At 39.8% G+C, this 20,058-nt stretch overlaps 1 protein-coding gene across 1 annotated transcript in view; it reads right to left on the bottom strand.

Annotated features, from left to right (window-relative positions):
- LOC124712535 overlaps nucleotides 1–20,058 on the bottom strand; it is a 49,856-nt gene that overhangs the window by 6,676 nt on the left and 23,122 nt on the right. Inside the window, exons 10-11 of the mRNA XM_047242845.1 lie at nucleotides 18,906–19,133; nucleotides 12,866–13,007 (exon numbers count right to left, since the gene is read on the bottom strand). Coding sequence (XP_047098801.1) covers nucleotides 12,866–13,007; nucleotides 18,906–19,133 — 370 coding nt within the window. The remainder of the gene's footprint in view (nucleotides 1–12,865; nucleotides 13,008–18,905; nucleotides 19,134–20,058) is intronic.

The raw sequence follows: 20,058 nt of genomic DNA, 5'->3' as shown, positions 1-20,058 counted from the left end.
CCAAACTATCCTGTGGCGGTATAGAGGGGGCGGGGACACCCTTCAGGGTTTCTCTTCAAAATGACATATGTATGATATCTGTACAATGTTTAGTTCTTGTGCAATACATAATTGAAAATTTCCCAGACTTTATGTACACCCTGTATTTCCATCATGAGTGGGGTTCCGAATTATCTAATTTAGGTAGTTTTCAGAAGAGTCATTTAGTAATGTTTCAAAGGATGTCTTATCATGTCCACCATTAAGAACACTGTAATTTTCCCAATTGATTGTTGGATGATTAAAGTCTCCACCGATGATTACAGTATGATTGGGGAATTTATGTGCAAGTGAACTGATGTTTCCTCTAAAGTCAGGAGACGAGTCTGGTGGCTGATAAAAGAAGCCAATTATCATTTTATGTCCAGCCCTGATCTTGCTCAAGCAATCTAAAATGCAGCTTCAGTTTCTATCTCAGTGAATTTGAGTTTCTTGTCTACTGTGACAAATACACCACCTCCATTTCCCATTTGCCTATCCTTTCGATATACACTTCCCCAAAAATCTCATTGCTATCAATTTCAGGTTTAAACCAGCTTTCTGTACCCAGTACTATGTGAGTGTCACTGCTTTTCAGATGCTTTTGAAATTCTTGCAGTTTGTTGTGGATATTTCAGCAATTAATCATCAGGATTTTTATACTCTCACCTGCGGGAAGTATTTGTTTTGATCTTACACTGACACCTCTGCATCTCCTATAGCTACTGTTATCTGGATTAGATAGAGAGCAACCTAGTCTAAAAAAAAAAAAAAAACCTGTGTGCAATCCATTCACAATTGGCTAGCTGAGTAGCAGACTCTGATGAGTAGCACACATCCAACCCATTTAGGGGAACTCCACAATCTCAACCCAATGACGCAAGTCCACGAAGTTGCAGCCTAGCTTGTCACAGAATCTTCGAAGTCTCTGGTTCAGTCCTCCCACTCGACTCAGAGTCAAAGGGCCATGATCAGTTATGCGGACAATGCTGAAAATTGTGGACTTCGTTGAAATTCCATGTAAACCATTAGAATTTTAATTACCTTCAGGAGGTGAAATTTCAGCACCCACAAGTTGTGAGATCATAAGTGTGATGTACTGTTCTTTTCTAAATTGCCCCAATTATCCACATCTACATGACCACTCTGGAGTTCACATTTTGGAGTTTGGCAGAGAACAACTTTCTTCCACTCTTCAAGGGCATTTGGGAAAAATGAACATCTGAATCTTTCTGTGCAAGCAAGCTGTAATGTCTCTTGTTTTTATAACAGTAGTCATTTCTCCTTATGTAGGGGGAGTAAACAAAATATTTTTGTATTCAGGAGGAAGTTGGGGAATGAAATTTCATGAAGAGATCTTACTGCAGTGAAAAACTGCCTGTGTTTTAAGGACTGCCACCCCAATACATCTATCATAACTGTGACATTCTCTACTTCATTTTACAGTTACACAAAATGAGCTGCCTTTCTATGTATTTTTTCAGTGTCTTCCAGCAATCTTATCTGGTAAAGATCCTGTATTTCACAGAAATTCTACAGAAGAGAATGGGCAAGCATAATTTAGGCAGTCTATAGATCTGTTCCATCTTCCTAGTGTTCTTTCAATAAAATACAGTCTTTGTTTGCTTCTCCTACACCACATCATCTTATGAGGGTAAGTTCCAGTTTAAGTTTTTCATAAGTGGCATCCCTAGATATTTAGGTGTATCGGCAACCTTTAAAATTTTATCGTTCATCATGTAATCAAAAGTTAATGGATTTTTTTAAGTACTCATTTGGAGGACTCCACAGTTCTTATTGTTCAACATCAGTTGCCAGTTTTCACACCATGCAGATGTCTTTTTTAAAAGCATTTTACAATTTGTTTTTATCTTCTGATGACTTTACTAGATGGTAAATTACAGCATCATCTGCAAATAATATAAGAGGGCTGCTGATATTGTCTCCTAAATCATTTAAATATATTAAGAAAAGCAGCAGACCTATAACACTTCTTTAAGGAACACCACATATCACTCCTGTTTAACTCTATGATTTTCCATCAATTACTTTGAACTGTGATGTTTCTGACAGGAGATCATGAATATTTTCGCATAGATGAGACATTACTCTGTAGGCAAGTAGTTTGATTAGAAGCAGCTTGTTATGAACAGTATCAGAAGTCTTCTGAAAATCTAGAAATACTGGATCAGTTTGGGATTCCTGCCGATAGCACTCACTCATTTCATGGAATCAAAGAGCCTGTTGTGTCCACAAGAATGATATTTTCTGAATCTGTGCTGGTTAAGTGTTAACAGATAATTTTCTACAAGATGTTTCATATGTAAAACATTCTCAGTTTTCTTGCCGCATCAGTTCGGGATAAAATCTCGAGCTTTTGAGGATAGCTTCCATCGTCATAGTCAGGAACAACTGATCGTCTTCACTTCTGCTGTGGTGGCCATATATAGCCCATGGACGGCTTCTGATTGGTTGGCTTGTGATTGGTCATCGATTACGTACTGCTGTCACAGATGCTGTCAATGTCTGCACTGGTGGTGCCACCACTTCCGTGGGAACATAAAAACAGCAAGGAATGTGTCTGCTGCTTCTCTGCTTCAAACGCTCGTTTCCATGCAGTGCTCAGATAACATCCACTACCATGGTTTAAGTTGTTCTTGGTCATTCTTATTTTGACAGCGTCCTTAATAACAGAATCCCAATATGTGGAGGCATGGGACAAAATTTTTGTTTCATCAAACAGTATTTTATGTTTGTTAGTGAGGCTGTATGGTAATAAATTTTATGAAATTACGGATGGTATGGCAATTGGCTTTCTGTTGTCGCCATCAATGCCTAACTTTTTTATGGAGGATTTTGAGGAACATTCATTAAATTCAGCTTCCTTCTGTCCATCCTTATTTTATCGTTATGTTGATGATACATTTATGGTCAGGCCACACTGTGCAGAAGCTCTCGAACAGTTCATGGAATACATGAACAGCATACATCCGAACATTTGTTCACTGTCAAGATGGAGAAGGAAGGAAGGTTCCATTCTTAAGATGTTTTAGTACAATGACAGGCAGACGAGTGTGTCAGCCACTCTGTGAACCACATGCCAACGGATGCCAATTTAATTCTTAATGCACAGAGTTTCCACCATCCTTCTCAGAAGATAGCTGTTTTGAACACGTTGCTATTTAGAGGAAAAACTGATGAGGATCACTTGAAGTCTGAAATTAACCATCTGAAGTATGTGTTCCAAAAGAATGGCTATGGAGCACATGATATAAAGGCAGCATTCTCCAAGAAAAGGAAACGTGAAAATGCTGCACACTCACAGGATGAAACACTGATTGCGGTTCTTCCTGTGGTTCTCTATCCAGTAAAATAAGAAGAGTTCTGGGTAGATGGGGGTATAAGACTGATTTTTCATCCTCCTAAGAAAACTAAGGAGCTGATACGCCCCGTTAAGGTCAGCCTCAGCCTCAGGGTCCCTGGAATTTATAATATCCCATGTGAGTGTGGAAGCAATTGTGTAGGTTGGACCATTCGTACCGTTTTCGACCGCTGTGAAGAACACCAACGGCATGCTAAAAATAGAGAACTAGAGAAATCAGTAATTGCGGTGCACAGCCCCACTAACAAACATAAAATACTGTTTTATGATACAACAATTTTGTCCCAAGCCTCCACATACTGGGATTCTGTTATTAAGGAGGCTGTCAAAATAAGAATGAGCAAGAAGAACTGAGCATTGCACGGAAACGAGCGCTTGATGCAGAGAAGCAGCTGAGACATTCCTTGCAATGTTTATGTTCCCATGGAAGTGGTGGCACCACCACTGCAGACACTGACACTGTCTGTGACAGCAGTACATAATTGCCGACCAATCACACAAGCCATCCACCGGCTATATTAGGCCACCACAGCAGCAGTGAAGACAGTCAGTTGCTCCTGACAATGATGATGGAGGCTATCGTTGAAGGGTCGAGATTTTATCCTGAACTGACGCAGCAAGAAAGCCAAGAACGTTTTACATATCAGTGCCGTCGCAAAAGACTTCGTTCTCAATATGTTTCATAATGCTCGAACTTAGTGTATGTTAAAAAAAAAACTGTCAATGAGGTGGATCCGTAATTCATTAGATTACTTCTATTTCCTTTCCTGTTTACTGGTGTGACCTGTGCAACATCCCAGTCTTTAGATATCGTTCCTTTGTCAAGCAAGCACTTGTATAATATTGCTAAATATGGAGCATACTATGAAAGTAACCTAACTGGTGTATAATCTGGACCAGAAGACTTGGCTTTATTAAGTAGTTTACTTCAATACACGGAGCATATTATTCATGTTGGTAGCTGTTCTTGCTTTGAATTCTGGAATAATTATTGCATCTTCTTTAGTGAAGGACTTTTGGAAAACTGTGTATAGCAGCTCTACTTTTTTGGTGCTGTCATCATTAACCCTTTCGAACCTAACGCGACATATATGTCCCACAAAAAATTCCATACAGACTTGGGATAAAGGCGTCCCAATTTAACAATGAATTTGCACACTACAGTCTTTTAAACTTCCCTCCTTGTGTCTGGACTGTTGGCAGCACTTGTGAAACTGTCATGGCAGCTTAGTTGTGAATAAATCACATGTTCGTGGTGATATTTGCATCGTTTCTTGAAGAAAATAATTGAAATACAGCTAAGAAAATGTGAGTGTCATATATAAGTATTAACTACACCCTTTTATTTTGTATTGATTTATAATTCGCATGATTGTGAAAGTTTATTGTGTGGACAAAAAAAAAAAAGTTTTTGCGACTTGGGATGTATATGGCCCAGTAGTTCTTTTTCTTGGAACATCATTGTCCCACAGTTCTCAATATAAAGAAACACACTCTAATAGTTTTTATATTCTTTATTATTTCAGAAACACTGATGCAGGACTGAATCAAGGATGGTTTCCGATATGGATAAACGTATCTTGCAGTGGCTTGATGAAGACAATGATGGCTGTATTGATGATCCTGACTTCTCTTGCAGCTCTAAATCACATGATAACAGTGTTCCTAACATGAGTGATTCTGATGACAGTGATCAAGACAACAATGAGGTTTCGTACATCGGAGGTTCAACTAACAATGTAGTGTTGTGGTCAAAGGTCCCTCGAAAGGAGGGAGTGCTTCAGAACTAGACGTCTTTGAGAAAATATTTCCTCCCAGTCTTTTTATATTTATCTCTCAGTGTTCGAATCAGAGACTAAAAATGATAAAGAAAACCACAGTTCAGAGCACAGATCCTTGAGAAATTAGGTTCGTTGTTGGTGTTATGCTTGTAATGTGTTACAATACAGTGCCCTCATTTTCGGACTATTGGTCACACAATACTTCAATGGGAAATGTTGCTATAAAAAGAGCAATTTCCAGAGATAGCTGTAAAGTGTTACTTTCTAAACTGTACTTCAACTTCCCTGAGAAACCAGACACAGCTGGTAAGCTTTACTACCTAGAGCCAATAGTCGCTTGTCTGAAAAACACTTTTCAGAAAGCGAGGTTGGAAAGTACAGCACAGAGCATTGACGAGTCTATGGTAAAGTTCAAAGGAAGGGCAGCCTTGAAACAATACCTTCCTATGAAGCCAGTGAAGCGTGGGATAAAGATATGGATGAGGCATGATTCTGTAACAGGCTACACATATGACTTCATCATATACTGTGGAAAGGATGCAAATAATCTGGATGGGACATTGGGTGAGTGTTTAGTTCTGCAGCTCTCAAAAACAATTAGACACACTAATGGAATGTTGTCATTTGATAGATTTTTTTACATCAATTCGTTTGATGGATACCTTGCTGTATGCAGCTGTTGGTACATGTATGGGTAACAGGAAAAATGTGCCAAAGTCAACAAAGAAACTTGCTCAGGGGGAATGTGAGTTCCTTTGCAATTCATCTGGTATGTTGTGGTGTAAATGGCAGGACACCAAAGAAGTAATGTTGGTCAGTAACTGTCATTCTAATGATGTATGTACAGTGAACAGAAAAGCAAAAGATGGATCTAAATTGGTTTTAGAATGTCCAGTGGCACTGAAAACTTATAACAACTATACGGGTGGCGTGGACTTGGCTGATCAGATGAGTACACAGTATGATTTAGACAGAAAATCTGATAAATGGTGGAAGAAAGTGTTCTACAAACTGTTGCTAACTAGTGTTGTAAAGGCCTGGATTTTACAAAAGGAAATTCAACACAAGACAGTGCCACTAAAACATTTTCTAGTCAAACTAGCAGAGCAGATGATTGCCAAGGGACAAAAGACTTCCAAGGTACAGTTGAAATCCTCAACTAGGCACCTTTCTAAGAGAGCAAGAGTTATGCAGAATGTAGGGCTACACCTTCCTGAAGAAGGATCTACAAAAAGGAGGTGTGTTTTGCGTTCCAGCAACAACAAGGAACCAAGAATCTGTAAAATGTGCCAGCATCCATTATGCAAAAAGTGCTTTGCAACAAATCATATGTAATTATAATAAATCAGGCATGTGTAATTCTTTGATAGTGAATGTGTTCTACAAATTGTTACTAACTAGTGTAATAAAAAACTGACTGTATACATCTTTTTTCCTATGTATCTTGCAGTAGCCGCTATTGCTGTTGGGTACTGGTGGGACAACGTTTGTCCCACTCAGTAAGCCTAGTGGGACACCCATGTCCCAGGGCCTAATTGCAGGAAGAGAATTCAGAATTGACAAAAATGTATTCGTAATATTATCAAGACTAATAAAACACTATGTGGTCAAAAGAAGAAGTTTCTATATAAAATTTAAGAAGTCCGTCTTGAAAGGGTTAACATTACCACTACAATTGAACAGTGAAGGTATTGAATGTCTCTTGCTGCTACTATGCCATACATATCACTCTTTTCTTGAGGAGGTAGGAACAAATGGTTCCAAAAGCTACAATCAGTCTTCTTTTTATTTTTAACTGTCTATTGGCAGCACTGGAATTTCACTTCCTAAAGGTAAGTGCTTGCTCTCTTTATAATTATAGTCCTTTTGAGTGAAATTTCCTTTTGATACAACTAGCTTTGATGGCAATGCAATAGCACAGCCCTGCAACAATCTTTGTTACGGAAGTGAGTCTATCGTAACTACCCCTAGTTTGTCTCCAGGGTGTGAGCGCTGCTTTGGCACCCCCAGCTGATAATGAAGTTAGGTTGACGAGCTAATCAAGCTCTAACACTCAAATTTTATTTGTATATTAGTTTTGTTTTTGGGTTTAGACAAAAACACATTTAGTAGGCTCTTTATTTATCATCTCACATTCAAAACTAGAATATACAATTTGTTGGTCGTTTTAAAAATACCAAAAATATTTAAGGAAAGTGTAATTTCTAAGCTTTAGCATCTGCAATATCCTTGAAATTATAAGTTTCAATATAATGTTAAATGACAAAGGTAAATTGGTGAGCCTGCTTTGTGAAAATGGTGATATGAAATGCTTTTTATTTTTAGTTTAGAAACTGATCATTCACTGTGAGCTACTGTCACAGGTAATATTACGTAAATTCTATGTGCTGTTGATAAATTGGAAAATAGTGAAATTAGATTGCTTTACAAGTAAAAATTCAGTATGATTATGGAGCTGTGCAACTGTCATGAAATGTTGGCGCAAGCTCCGCTTCATTAAAGAGATTGCTTTGATATTATCAGAGTTTAAGCTGTTGTTCAATTTATTTTGTAAATTTAAGCAGAGCCTCTTCTGTTATTCTTAACTTTTTTCCAGTTACTTAAGTTTTGTAGATACGAGAAAGTTGCGTGGTTTTCATTTAAAAGTTCGAAACATTAAATTGAGCCTAGCACAAGAGAGACAAGTTTGTTCTTTACCACTGGTAAGTGTGAGTGGCATATTCACTCCATCACCTACAAACAAGTCACAGTACTGGCAATAGGAGACACAGAAATTACCTATCTGGCCATCGACTGGTCTGTCCTAATGTCACTTCCTACCACTCCTCAAAAACTGCAGGCTATATTGAGTACAGAAGATATTTCCAGCATCAAAATTACTGAAAGGAGTATCCAATTACATATGTGAGTCCCGAGTGTTTACAAGCCTGTCATTCAAATAAAACAGATCTGTTTCTCATGTTCATATGTAAAATAAATTAGTAATATAGTAGCTTTGCATGCAAATTAATAATTAGCTTATAGTTCATTTCAAATAATTTACAACTTTTACAGTTCAGTACAGAGTGAATGGAGGAAAGCACAGTTGCCAGCACATGCTGGGCATGTCAGCTGGTGACCACAGTACAATGCCCTTGGCATGGACCCTGGCAGGCTCACTTGACTGCATGAACAGCAAGCCATGCAAGCCAGCCAATCTGTGATCTTTCTCAAATGATTTTAAAGAAACCATTCGGTAAAAAACTCTCATTCTTCAGTAATAAACTCTCATTCTAGCACATGTTATTTTAATTCATCAACTTCATGATGAAACACATAATTTCATAAACAGTCATAGTTATAGTGATATTTAGTAGTAGGTAAACTACTGCAAGCAATTCATAGTTTGCTGTCAAAAATAGGTGCTGCTATCAATTTGTGTTTTGTGCATGTTAGGTTACATGATGCTGCGTATTAAATGTAGATAATATATTGCATTATTCTTTTAACTTGGAACAATATCACTGTCTGTTCCCCATCTCGAGAAAATGGCACATCTGTAAAGTGCTCCGTCACGAACTCGTGTGTCAGTGTAAAAAGCTATAATGAAATATTCATAAATTCCTTGTATCTTATAAATGCTTTGAGATACAAAACAAGATTTTGGCAAATGATAGTGCGTAAAGATGAGAGTGTTGCCATATGATTAATGTGCGAAACTTCCATATGTACCAAAATATTCAAGCAACTACAGATTTTTTCAATGAAATAATGTTAACTACTGAGGGCCATAGATAGCTGGTGAAACAAGAACTACTGTGGGTTTTGTAACAATATAAGTAAAGAAGTTATACTTTTACTTTTATACTGAGAATGGACTATTTCATAAACTGTTGATCTGACTTGAACTCAGTTGTTAGTTTAATAATACACAATTTTAGGATTCTATCGCAATTTCAACTGCATGTGAGTGTTAGTGAGACAAATATTTCTAAACTCTACTGTGATTTGACAAAAGAAACAGATTTTAATATGGCAACAAGAGAAGTTAAGTATTTATCAAAATCCGTCGCAGTCCTTCATGAATCAATGACTCCTCAACTACCTTCTTTGTATGGCTGACAACTCAAGATCATTCCTGCGATGAAACATTTGCAGCAGTTGCTTTTGTCAGTATTTCAACCTCAGTGATCATAAACTGCTTGTCATTTTTTGCCACATTACTTTTCACCTAGGCCCATATACTCTCAGTCACATTTAAATGAACTTGATAGGGATGAAGTCTGATTAACTATGCCCTTTGCCATTAGCCTGTTCATCGACCTGGTAGCGTGAAGTTTTGGTTTGTACAGCAGTACAAGCTCCATTAAGTTCGCTTTATGCATGATAGATTCAACTTTACCTCATGGAAGAGTTCTTTATACCTAGAGCAAAATATCCGCTTTCCTGCACTGCACTGTTGAAGCTTTACGTATCAACAGATTGGTAAGGTGTTTCATCCATCACTATTGTCGAATTCCAAGGAATGTTTTGCAGCAGAACATTATCTTCCCAGCCAGTGAATGTGTCCTTTGATGATACTTTTCACTGCAAATCTCATATTCAGATGTGCTGCACTGTTGTTATTAATGCAATGCCAACACAAAACACTTGTTCACAATACCTGATGGCTACAGAATACTTCAATGCCAGAAAATATGACTTTACAACGAGAGCTGATGAACCTTGATGCATCTAATGCATGACACCATGTGGTACTGTTTATTCATGGTGTGGCAACATGGCACTTTACCAGCAGAACTGCTGGCAGTGTGGTAGGGAAAGCCTACTTGTTAGAACATTAGTCTAGAATTGGATGCACCAGCACTCTGTAAGTGTTCATACCTGCAACTTTTTTCTAGGATCCTCCCACAGCATTTAAAATATTGGGCTTGTTGTATTCAGGAGGATGCTGGATCAAATCCCTAATCTCTAATGACCTTATCATCGATATGACATTAAATAGTTAAATCTTCTTTCCTTTCCTTCAGAAAGATTCCAGAAGTTTACCGCTAATTTTGTAATCAGTTACTATTAAGTCCTTTCAATTTCTTATGGACATTATCTTAAATTTGTCCTTTCTGTCCTGTTTAAATTAATCTGCCAATAACTCAATGCAATACATTCAATTATTTTTATCAAACATTGTGGTATTCCTTTTCTGTCAAACATATTACATTATTCCTTTCCTGTCAACATCGTCACATGCTTTCATATCAAAAGTAAGCAGCAAATGCATTTCTTTGTTGTACTTCAAGTTCTTCATGGCACTGTCTCATGAAAAATGTTGTCTATGCTGGATCTGTATTTACTCAATCCAATTTTCTATCAGAGTAGTCATGTATTATACAATTGGCAAGCTTTGACACATTATTATTTTTGAAACTATTTTATTTCCATATCAACAACATATACCACTATAATTCTGAGGTACTTTTGTCTTGTTTCTGCAATTTGTATAATAATTACTTCTCTGTTGCTAAAGAGCAGCAATTTGGGTTTAATGAGACTGGGTGTTTCTAAATATCCATTTCCACAGTATGTCCATCAAAGATAGCCCTATGTGGAAGTGCAACAGGTGTGCCACATTTACACAACCCTTAATACTGAAAAAAATCCAAATTGTGCCATTCCAAATCAATAAACTGCGTTCCAGAAGTAGTGATGAGGCTCCATTTGTGGAGTTCCAGGGTATCTAGACGGATAATAAACTGAGGTGGCATCAGCATATGGCTATGTTAACCAATAAGCTCAGTTCTGCCTGCTTTGCACTCTGAAATATGTTGAACTAGAGACTCTCACTCAATTTCCTCCGAAGATGTCATCTTGGCATTAAGGTGAAACAAGTCATTAAGCCACCACAGGCTGAGTCACGAGAACCATCACTAAGGCAATTATTAATTCATACTCAAAGGTACTATGTTATACATTTCATTTTCCAAATAAACATGAATAGCAGATCCATTTCAAACGAGTGACAACCTTCTGAACTTCGTGAATAACATGTTTAACTGAACCCCTCCTTTACAGAAAAGAAAAAGAACAGCAAAAAGTGTGAGGAACATAGAACAGTGAGCCTGATACAGCATGCAGCCAAAATCTTGCTGAGGACACTCAACAGGAGGCTATATGGAAAGCTGAATTGTGTAATAGGATATGAACAATTTGGTTTCAGGCGAGGAGTGGGAACTAGAGATGCCGTTAGGAGAGATATATGGAGAAGAAAAGGAAGGTGTATGTTGTGTTCATTGATCTAGAAAAGGCTTTTGACTGTGTCAGATGGGACAGACTGATGGAAATCCAAAGGAAACATGGAGTTTGGGATAGACGGCTAAAATTAGAAATTTATATTTGAACCACAGAGCACGAGTAAGAATAGGGGGTGTGATGAGTGAAGAAATATAACTGGGAAGTGGTGTAAGACAAGGTTGTTTATCCCAAATGCTGTTCAATATATATCTGGAGGAAATTATTAGTGAAAGTTTTGATGGAAGGAGAGGAGCTTGTATGGGGAGTCGGAGAGTAGAGTGTATAAGATTTGCAGATGACATGGTTGTGATGGCAGAGAGTGCAAGAGGGATGGAACAAATGTTAGATGATCTAAAAACAAAATTGGAAGAATATGAAATGATGATTAACAAGAAGAAGATGAAAATCATGGTAATTGGAGGAAAGGGGAGAAAATGCAGTACGAAAATAGGGGGAGAGGAAATATAGCAAGTGAATAACTTCAGTTACTTGGGAAGTGTAATAATGGATGATATGTATTGCTCAACACAAATTAGGAAAAGTATTGCAATGGCAAAAGAAGGATTCAGGGGGAAACAAATTACTTTGTGGGCCACTAAACAAAGATCTGAGGAAAAGACCTGCCAAATGTTACACCTGGAGTGTTGCACTATATGGTGCGGAGACCTGGCCATTGAGGAAGGAAGAGGAAAGAAGATTGGAGGCACTAGAGATGTGGATATGGAGAAGAATGGAAAAAGTGAAATGGGAAGACTGAATAAGGAATGGAGAAGTATTGAGAAGAGTTGGAGAAGAAAGAAACATGCTGAAAGTTATCAGAAAGAGAAAATGGAACTGGATTGGACATTGTTTGAGGAGGGACTGTCTATTGAAGGAAGGAATACAAGGAATGGTGGAGCAAAGAGGGGAAGAGGAAAAAGAAGATATCAAATGCTGGACAATATAAAAGGAGACAAATATTCAGAAATGGAAAGACTGGCTATGGACAGACAAAAGTGGAAGAGGCTTAACCCATGACAAGACCTGCCGTAAGGCAGAATACCATACTACTACCTTTAAACTGAATTGAAATTAATACACTGTCAAGGATTTGGCATATACTACAGCTAGGAAAGTAGATTTTCTCTAATTTTTTTAAATATATAAAGCCTAAAATTAATATTCAAATAAATTTTTGATACCAACTTCAACATCAGCTTGGGAATGTCAAGGGGGACAGTCATGCACCAGTGATGGCTAGGCTACAGCCATCTTGTATGGCCTTTGATTTTATTTTTTTTGCTATCTATGTTGGCTACGATACAACAATGAAACTGTTGGCTACAATGTTTCCTATTAAATAATAATATGCATCCTGGGTCAAGGTATATGCTAAGAGGAGACACACTGTGATACATGTAGAAAAATAAATACTCACTTGATCTACAGGTGTGTGTAGTCGCCACAGAAGCAGAAGGGATTCTAGCATGTTAGCCACCAACTGTGACATTCCAACATGGACGCCCAAAGTCCCTGGCCTGTCTGTCACGTAAGCATGACTGGATAGTAACTGCACATCCCTGCAACAGGGAAAATAATAGATAATACAAACAGACAACAGAATCCAGATAACAAACAGAATTATTCAAACAGGCAATTGTGTTTGCCACAAAATCAGGCTGTTTTCATACACAGTACAACTGTAATGAATAGCTGCAAAATTCCTTTTGCTGAAAGTGTATGCACTTGAAATCTTACAGGAGATCTTATACAGGGTGTTACAAAAAGGTACGGCCAAACTTTCAGGAAACATTCCTCACACACAAATAAAGAAAAGATGTTATGTGGACATGTGTCCGGAAACGCTTAATTTCCATGTTAGAGCTCATTTTAGTTTCGTCAGTATGTACTGTACAACGTGATCAAATTGTAAATTTTCACAATCAAAATGTGTGGGCTGACGATAATCCGCACGCAATTGTGCAATCACGTCATCAACACAGATTTTCAGTGAACGTTTGGGCAGGCATTGTTGGTGATATCTTGATTGGGCCCCATGTTCTTCCACCTACGCTCAATGGAGCACGTTATCATGACTTCATACGGGACACTCTACCTGTGCTGCTAGAACATGTGCCTTTACAAATACGATACAACATGTGATTCATGCACGATGGAGCTCCTGCACATTTCAGTCGAAGTGTTCGTACGCTTCTAAAGAACAGATTCGGTGACCGATGGATTGGTAGAGGCGGACCAATTCCATGGCCTCCACGCTCTCCTTACCTCAACCCTCTTGACTTTCATTTATGGGGGCATTTGAAAGCTCTTGTCTACGCAACCCCGGTACCAAATGTAGAGACTCTTCGTGCTCGTATTGTGGACGGCTGTGATACAATACGCCATTCTCCAGGGCTGCATCAGGGATTCCATGCGACGGACGGTGGATGCGTGTATCCTCGCTAACGGAGGATATTTTGAACATTTCCTGTAACAAAGTGTTTGAAGTCACGCTGGTACGTTCTGTTGCTGTGTGTTTCCATTCCATGATTAATGTGATTTGAAGAGAAGTAATAAAATGATCTCTAACATGGAAAGAAAGCGTTTCCAGACACATGTCCTCATAACATATTTTCTTTCTTTGTGCATGAGGAATGTTTCCTGAAAGTTTGGCCGTACCTTTTTGTAACAGCCTGTATTTGTGACTAACAAATTAACTTATCCACAAAAATTGGCGAAGTAGGATTCCAGTAATTAAACATACTGATGCGTTCATGTTATTTGTGTACTTCATAGCTCATGATTTTCATCCTGTGATGCACACGGGTGAGGAAATGTTTACTGAAAAATATTAGGAAGTTATTTTTGGAAATATCTCTGAAGAAGAAAATTGCAGCTAGCTACATTTGTTGAATGAATGATTCATTTTCCCATAACTAGTTTTGAACCTAGTCCAATTGTATCAGATAGCAGTGAGGATTTCTTGTACAAATTTGACACTTTTGTCTTGAGAAAAAGATCTGCTTTGTATATTACAAAAAATGAGTTCTGCTTCATTGATAACATTACATTCTGAACATTGAATCAGACTCCAACAGTGAATGTTCACTCCACTGTGGTATGTTGCGACTTCTCTTCCCTCTAAATGGTTTGATCCAGCCCACCATAACTTCCTCTCTTGTCGCAATCTCTTCATCTAAGAGTAGCATGTACACCCAATATATTAAATTATTTATTGTATGTATTCCAGTTTGTCTTACCTTACAATTTTTGCCCTCTCCTTTTGCCCCATATGATGGACGATATCCCTGATGTCTCAACACACACAGTCTTCCTCTCGTTTCTTTTAGTTTGTGTTTCTTGTGTATTCCTTGCCTTACTGATTCTGCAGAGAACCTCATTTCTTATCTTATTACTTCACTTTTCAATAATCTTCTGCAACATAACATTGTCAAATGCTTCATATTCTTCTTTTCAGTTTTTCTACCTTCCACAATTCACTTCGATGCAATGCTGTGGTTCAGGCGAATATTCTTAGAAATCTCTTTCTCAGCATAAGACCTGTGGTTGACACATTCTTGTTTTGGTGAGAACTCATCTGTTTGCCTGAACTAGTCTGCTTCTTATATTTTCCTTGCTTTTTCTGCCACATAATAGCAGAATATACACTCCTGGAAATGGAAAAAAGAACACATTGACACCGGTGTGTCAGACCCACCATACTTGCTCCGGACACTGCGAGAGGGCTGTACAAGCAATGATCACACGCACGGCACAGCGGACACACCAGGAACCGCGGTGTTGGCCGTTGAATGGTTCTAGCTGTGCAGCATTTGTGCACCGCCGCCGTCAGTGTCAGCCAGTTTGCCGTGGCATACGGAGCTCCATCGCAGTCTTTAACACTGGTAGCATGCCGCGACAGCGTGGACGTGAACCGTATGTGCAGTTGACGGACTTTGAGCGAGGGCGTATAGTGGGCATGCGGGAGGCCGGGTGGACGTACCGCCGAATTGCTCAACACGTGGGGCGTGAGGTCTCCACAGTACATCGATGTTGTCGCCAGTGGTCGGCGGAAGGTGCACGTGCCCGTCGACCTGGGACCGGACCGCAGCGACGCACGGATGCACGCCAAGACCGTAGGATCCTACGCAGTGCCGTAGGGGACCGCACTGCCACTTCCCAGCAAATTAGGGACACTGTTGCTCCTGGGGTATCGGCGAGGACCATTCGCAACCGTCTCCATGAAGCTGGGCTACGGTCCCGCACACCGTTAGGCCGTCTTCCGCTCACGCCCCAACATCGTGCAGCCCGCCTCCAGTGGTGTCGCGACAGGCGTGAATGGAGGGATGAATGGAGACGTGTCGTCTTCAGCGATGAGAGTCGCTTCTGCCTTGGTGCCAATGATGGTCGTATGCGTGTTTGGCGCCGTGCAGGTGAGCGCCACAATCAGGACTACATACGACCGAGGCACACAGGGCCAACACCCGGCATCATGGTGTGTGGAGTGATCTCCTACATTGGCCGTACACCACTGGTGATCGTCGAGGGGACACTGAATAGTGCACGGTACATCCAAACCGTCATTGAACCCATCGTTCTACCATTCCTAGACTGGCAAGGGAACTTGCTGTTCCAACAGGACAATGCACGTCCGCATGTATCGTGCCACCCAACGTGCTCTAGAAGGTGTAAGTCAACTACCCTGGCCAGCAAGATCTCCGGATCTGTCCCCCATTGAGCATGTTTGGGATTGGATGAAGCGTCGTCTCACGCGGTCTGCACGTCCAGCACGAACGCTGGTCCAACTGAGGCGCCAGGTGGAAATGGCATGGCAAGCCGTTCCACAGGACTACATCCAGCATCTCTACGATCGTCTCCATGGGAGAATAGCAGCCTGCATTGCTGCGAAAGGTGGATATACACTGTACTAGTGCCGACATTGTGCATGCTCTGTTGCCTGTGTCTATGTGCCTGTGGTTCTGTCAGTGTGATCATGTGATGTATCTGACCCCAGGAATGTGTCAATAAAGTTTCCCCTTCCTGGGACAATGAATTCACGGTGTTCTTATTTCAATTTCCGGGAGTGTATAACAGAATTATGTGCTTCAGATCCAATGTCTGACACTTTTTCCTCATTCTGGCACAGTCTCCACACCTTCTCTCCGATCTACAGCAATTCCTCCTCGGCCCAGTGTGCCCCCTTACTGGATGTTGACCTTCTCTGATGCTTCCTTAAAGATACCTGTCCACATCAAGCCTAAACAACGAAAATACCGCCCTTTCAATACCCGCCATCTTCCACACTAAAAAGACTCTCCCTTACGGTCTGGCCACCTGCTGACAGGAAATCAGCAGTAATAAGCAATCTCTTGCCTAGTATGCTGAAGGTATTAACCAAGACCTTTGCACACAGGCATACAGATCATATAGTTGTATGGTTTGCCCCAAGAAACTGATCTCCACTGGTATAATGAATGAAAAACACAATTCGGGTCACTATTTCTTTTTTTAAATAATGATGACCAGTTTTGATGAGACTAGCAGATCGTCTTCAGGTCTGGTGCTGTAAGCTGCAGTTCATCAGATCAAAACAGGTAATAAAAAAAAAAAAGCGATTCAGAAACTGATCCAGACATATCTCCTACATCCTATCCACACATGCCCCTTATCCTCCAATCACACCCATGAACCAATTGCCAAGGAGCACCCACACCACCCCTCCTTTCCTTGTATCACCCAAGACTGGAACTACTTTACTACATCATTTGGCAAGACTTCAAATATTTATCATCATGCCTGGGAATGAGGAACATGCTACTCACAATCCTTTCCACTTCTTCCACAGTATTATTCCACTGACCACCATAGCTACAAAACATTCTGAACCTTGACACATGGCCTGCACGCCTGTGGAAGACATAAGTGCAAGCCCTGCCCTCTGCACCCTCCCAGCACATGCTTTTTCAGTCGCATCTGTGATCACTAGGAAAGCGATCGTGTCATTTATCAGGTAAGCGTGTGTGTGTTTTCTGTGTTTGTTAGCTCTGAAGGACACTGCACTTAATGCCAGATTAAAAATATGTGTTTGGACACCACAGTGGGGCGCTATATTACAAAAAAGCTTATTTTCGCGTAGTGAAATATGTAGTAGATAAAGCCTTACACAGAACAATGTTCCTGAGGGAAACTAAGGATACTGAAATTGCAGTACATGTGCAGTGGACACTGTGGGTACTACACTGACAAGTGTTGATATTTATTCACCCATATTCTTCACATGTGTTATAACATCAAGTTGAACACATATATTTCAGAACGACACAACACATATAAGTCACATAAGTCACAGAGTAAGTTGACAAGCAAGACATGTGCACGCATTAACATTCGAATGAGCACCGAGTCCCAGTCTAGCGGCTGCTGCTCGGCTGGCCGCTTAGGTGGCGCAGCTGCTGCATGGCTGGCAGACAGCGCCGCACGTAGAGGACGCACGTAATTGCGCGGCGGCGCTTTGAATGATCGGCGAGTCACAACAATACGCCTATTTGTGAACGTTAAACCCTTCGACTCTATGATGGCTTGAACTCTGACTACAGAAATGTATGGCTTATCAGGAACTGTTCAACCACTGTACCCCACTTTCTTTAATTCCCCAGGCATAGTCATCATGCCACTTATAGCACTTTGGATTCTTTCCACAGATGTCATGCAGTTTTTTTTATTTTATTTATTTATTTTTATAGCAACAGCACTTTGCAATGCTCAATTGTCCCTGTCTGTCAGTACATGAGATCTGCCTGCTCTTCATTTAATACTCCACTCATCCTTTTCTACTTGTGGGTGTACCTCTCATGACATCTAGTGGTCAGTTCTACATTACATACGGATGTCTGATTACTCTGATGTGTACAATTCTGTGCTAAATGAATGTCTTTTAATGATCCCAGTATCCACCATAAGTAATTAAGCAAAGCCACAGAAAATCTAAATTTGGATGGATTGATGGTTATTTGAACTTCACTGCTCTCAAACATGAAGTTGCAGTCTAAATTGGTGCAGACAAACATGTCCATATGCAAGGCTCATGCAACAAGCGTAAATATATACCTAACAGTTAAATGAACAGACAAATTTATATGTACTTCAGCATTCTGAAGATTCAGGATAAAGTAACTGGCAAAGAAAAAGTGACAATTTCTTAAAAATATGAGCACTAACAGACTCAGATGACCAGAGTGGACATCTGATAAGGTTGGAAAGGTGAAAGGGTCATAAGCATCAGTTGAAAATTTCTTTGAAGCAGAGACTAGAAAAGGGAGCGAGGGAGGGAGAGATTAAGCATTCTAGTTCAGTTTGAGTACATACTCTAATGACATTTCAAAACTTTCTGATTCACTGTAAGAATAATTAAATAACTTATCTGATACAAAATTCATTATGTTTTCCTGAATATATATATAAAAAAAATCATCACTTACCATGTATCAGTGTTAGCCACAATGCATACAGCTTCAGACACTTCCTGATCGACAGGAGGATGGCGTGCAGATAGAGCTAGATCTCGGCGCAGAGCAGATTCCCAAGCTCGAACAGGCTGTATGCAACCGTGGAGAATAAGATCTGGAAGGTAGTGATCTGTCACTCCCCCGAGGAGAGAGGCTGCCATTCCAGAGCCTACTGGAAGGTTCGAGTCTTCACTTCTACTGCTGTTGGGCAGAACATAAGTAATACTGTATTTGCAACAGTCTACACACTGCCTTTGTTGTACATCTTGCAGATCATAAGAACTTGACAAGTAAGACTATATGGTATAAGGAGGTGTACACTTATTTTTCTTGCAGATCAACATGAAAAAGAAAGGTAACACAGCAAAGTACTTAGCATCATGGAGCATAATTATATTGGATTTTGGAATATTTATGTACAGTAAATTGCCGTTTATCGAAATGATCGGGCCAGCGGCCAGTTCGGATAACGAAAATTTCGGATAAACCGAAATCCTCCTGTTTTCATGTATGAGACACCCCGGAATTGTGTCAATACGGTGAAATATGATCGTAAAATGTGTGTAGGGTATGTAGGATGTTATTGATATGGTTGTGAATAAGTCTGCATGTTTTTGACTGAAAAAATTGTGTCTACATGTTAAAAGGTGCCAAAGTATGATTGAAAACTCAAAGTTTTTAAATGGAATAACAAACCTCATTTATTTTGCATGAAACCATGCAGCACAAACCAGAAACATGCTAAAACTTCAACCAAACACACACACATATTGACGAAACTAACTTTTGACCCACGCCACTGCACTGATTAGCAGTAGACTGCCGAAAAATACCAGTGAATGCATGGCTCCAGGCGCAGACAAGTTGAAACTTGTCAACTGTCAGTCTAGCTCGCCAAAAGCGAAGTTACACACTGCATCAGACAGTGCCAACGTGAGCCAAGAAAATGGGAAAAATTTGTTTGGATAAAGCAGATTTTGAATAAATGCGATTCAGATAAACTGAAGTTCACCGCACTAAAGAGGGAGCTAATGGTTTTAACAGCTTTAGCCAGAAAGCAGGTACACATGGGATGGCAGATGGAATTACTTTCAGGTAAAAGAAATCTAATGGCAGATAGGAGCTT

This window comes from Schistocerca piceifrons, chromosome 8, assembly GCF_021461385.2.
Source record: "Schistocerca piceifrons isolate TAMUIC-IGC-003096 chromosome 8, iqSchPice1.1, whole genome shotgun sequence".
NCBI classification, from domain to species: domain Eukaryota; kingdom Metazoa; phylum Arthropoda; class Insecta; order Orthoptera; family Acrididae; genus Schistocerca; species Schistocerca piceifrons.
This window is presented reverse-complemented; position numbering and strand designations above follow the sequence as displayed.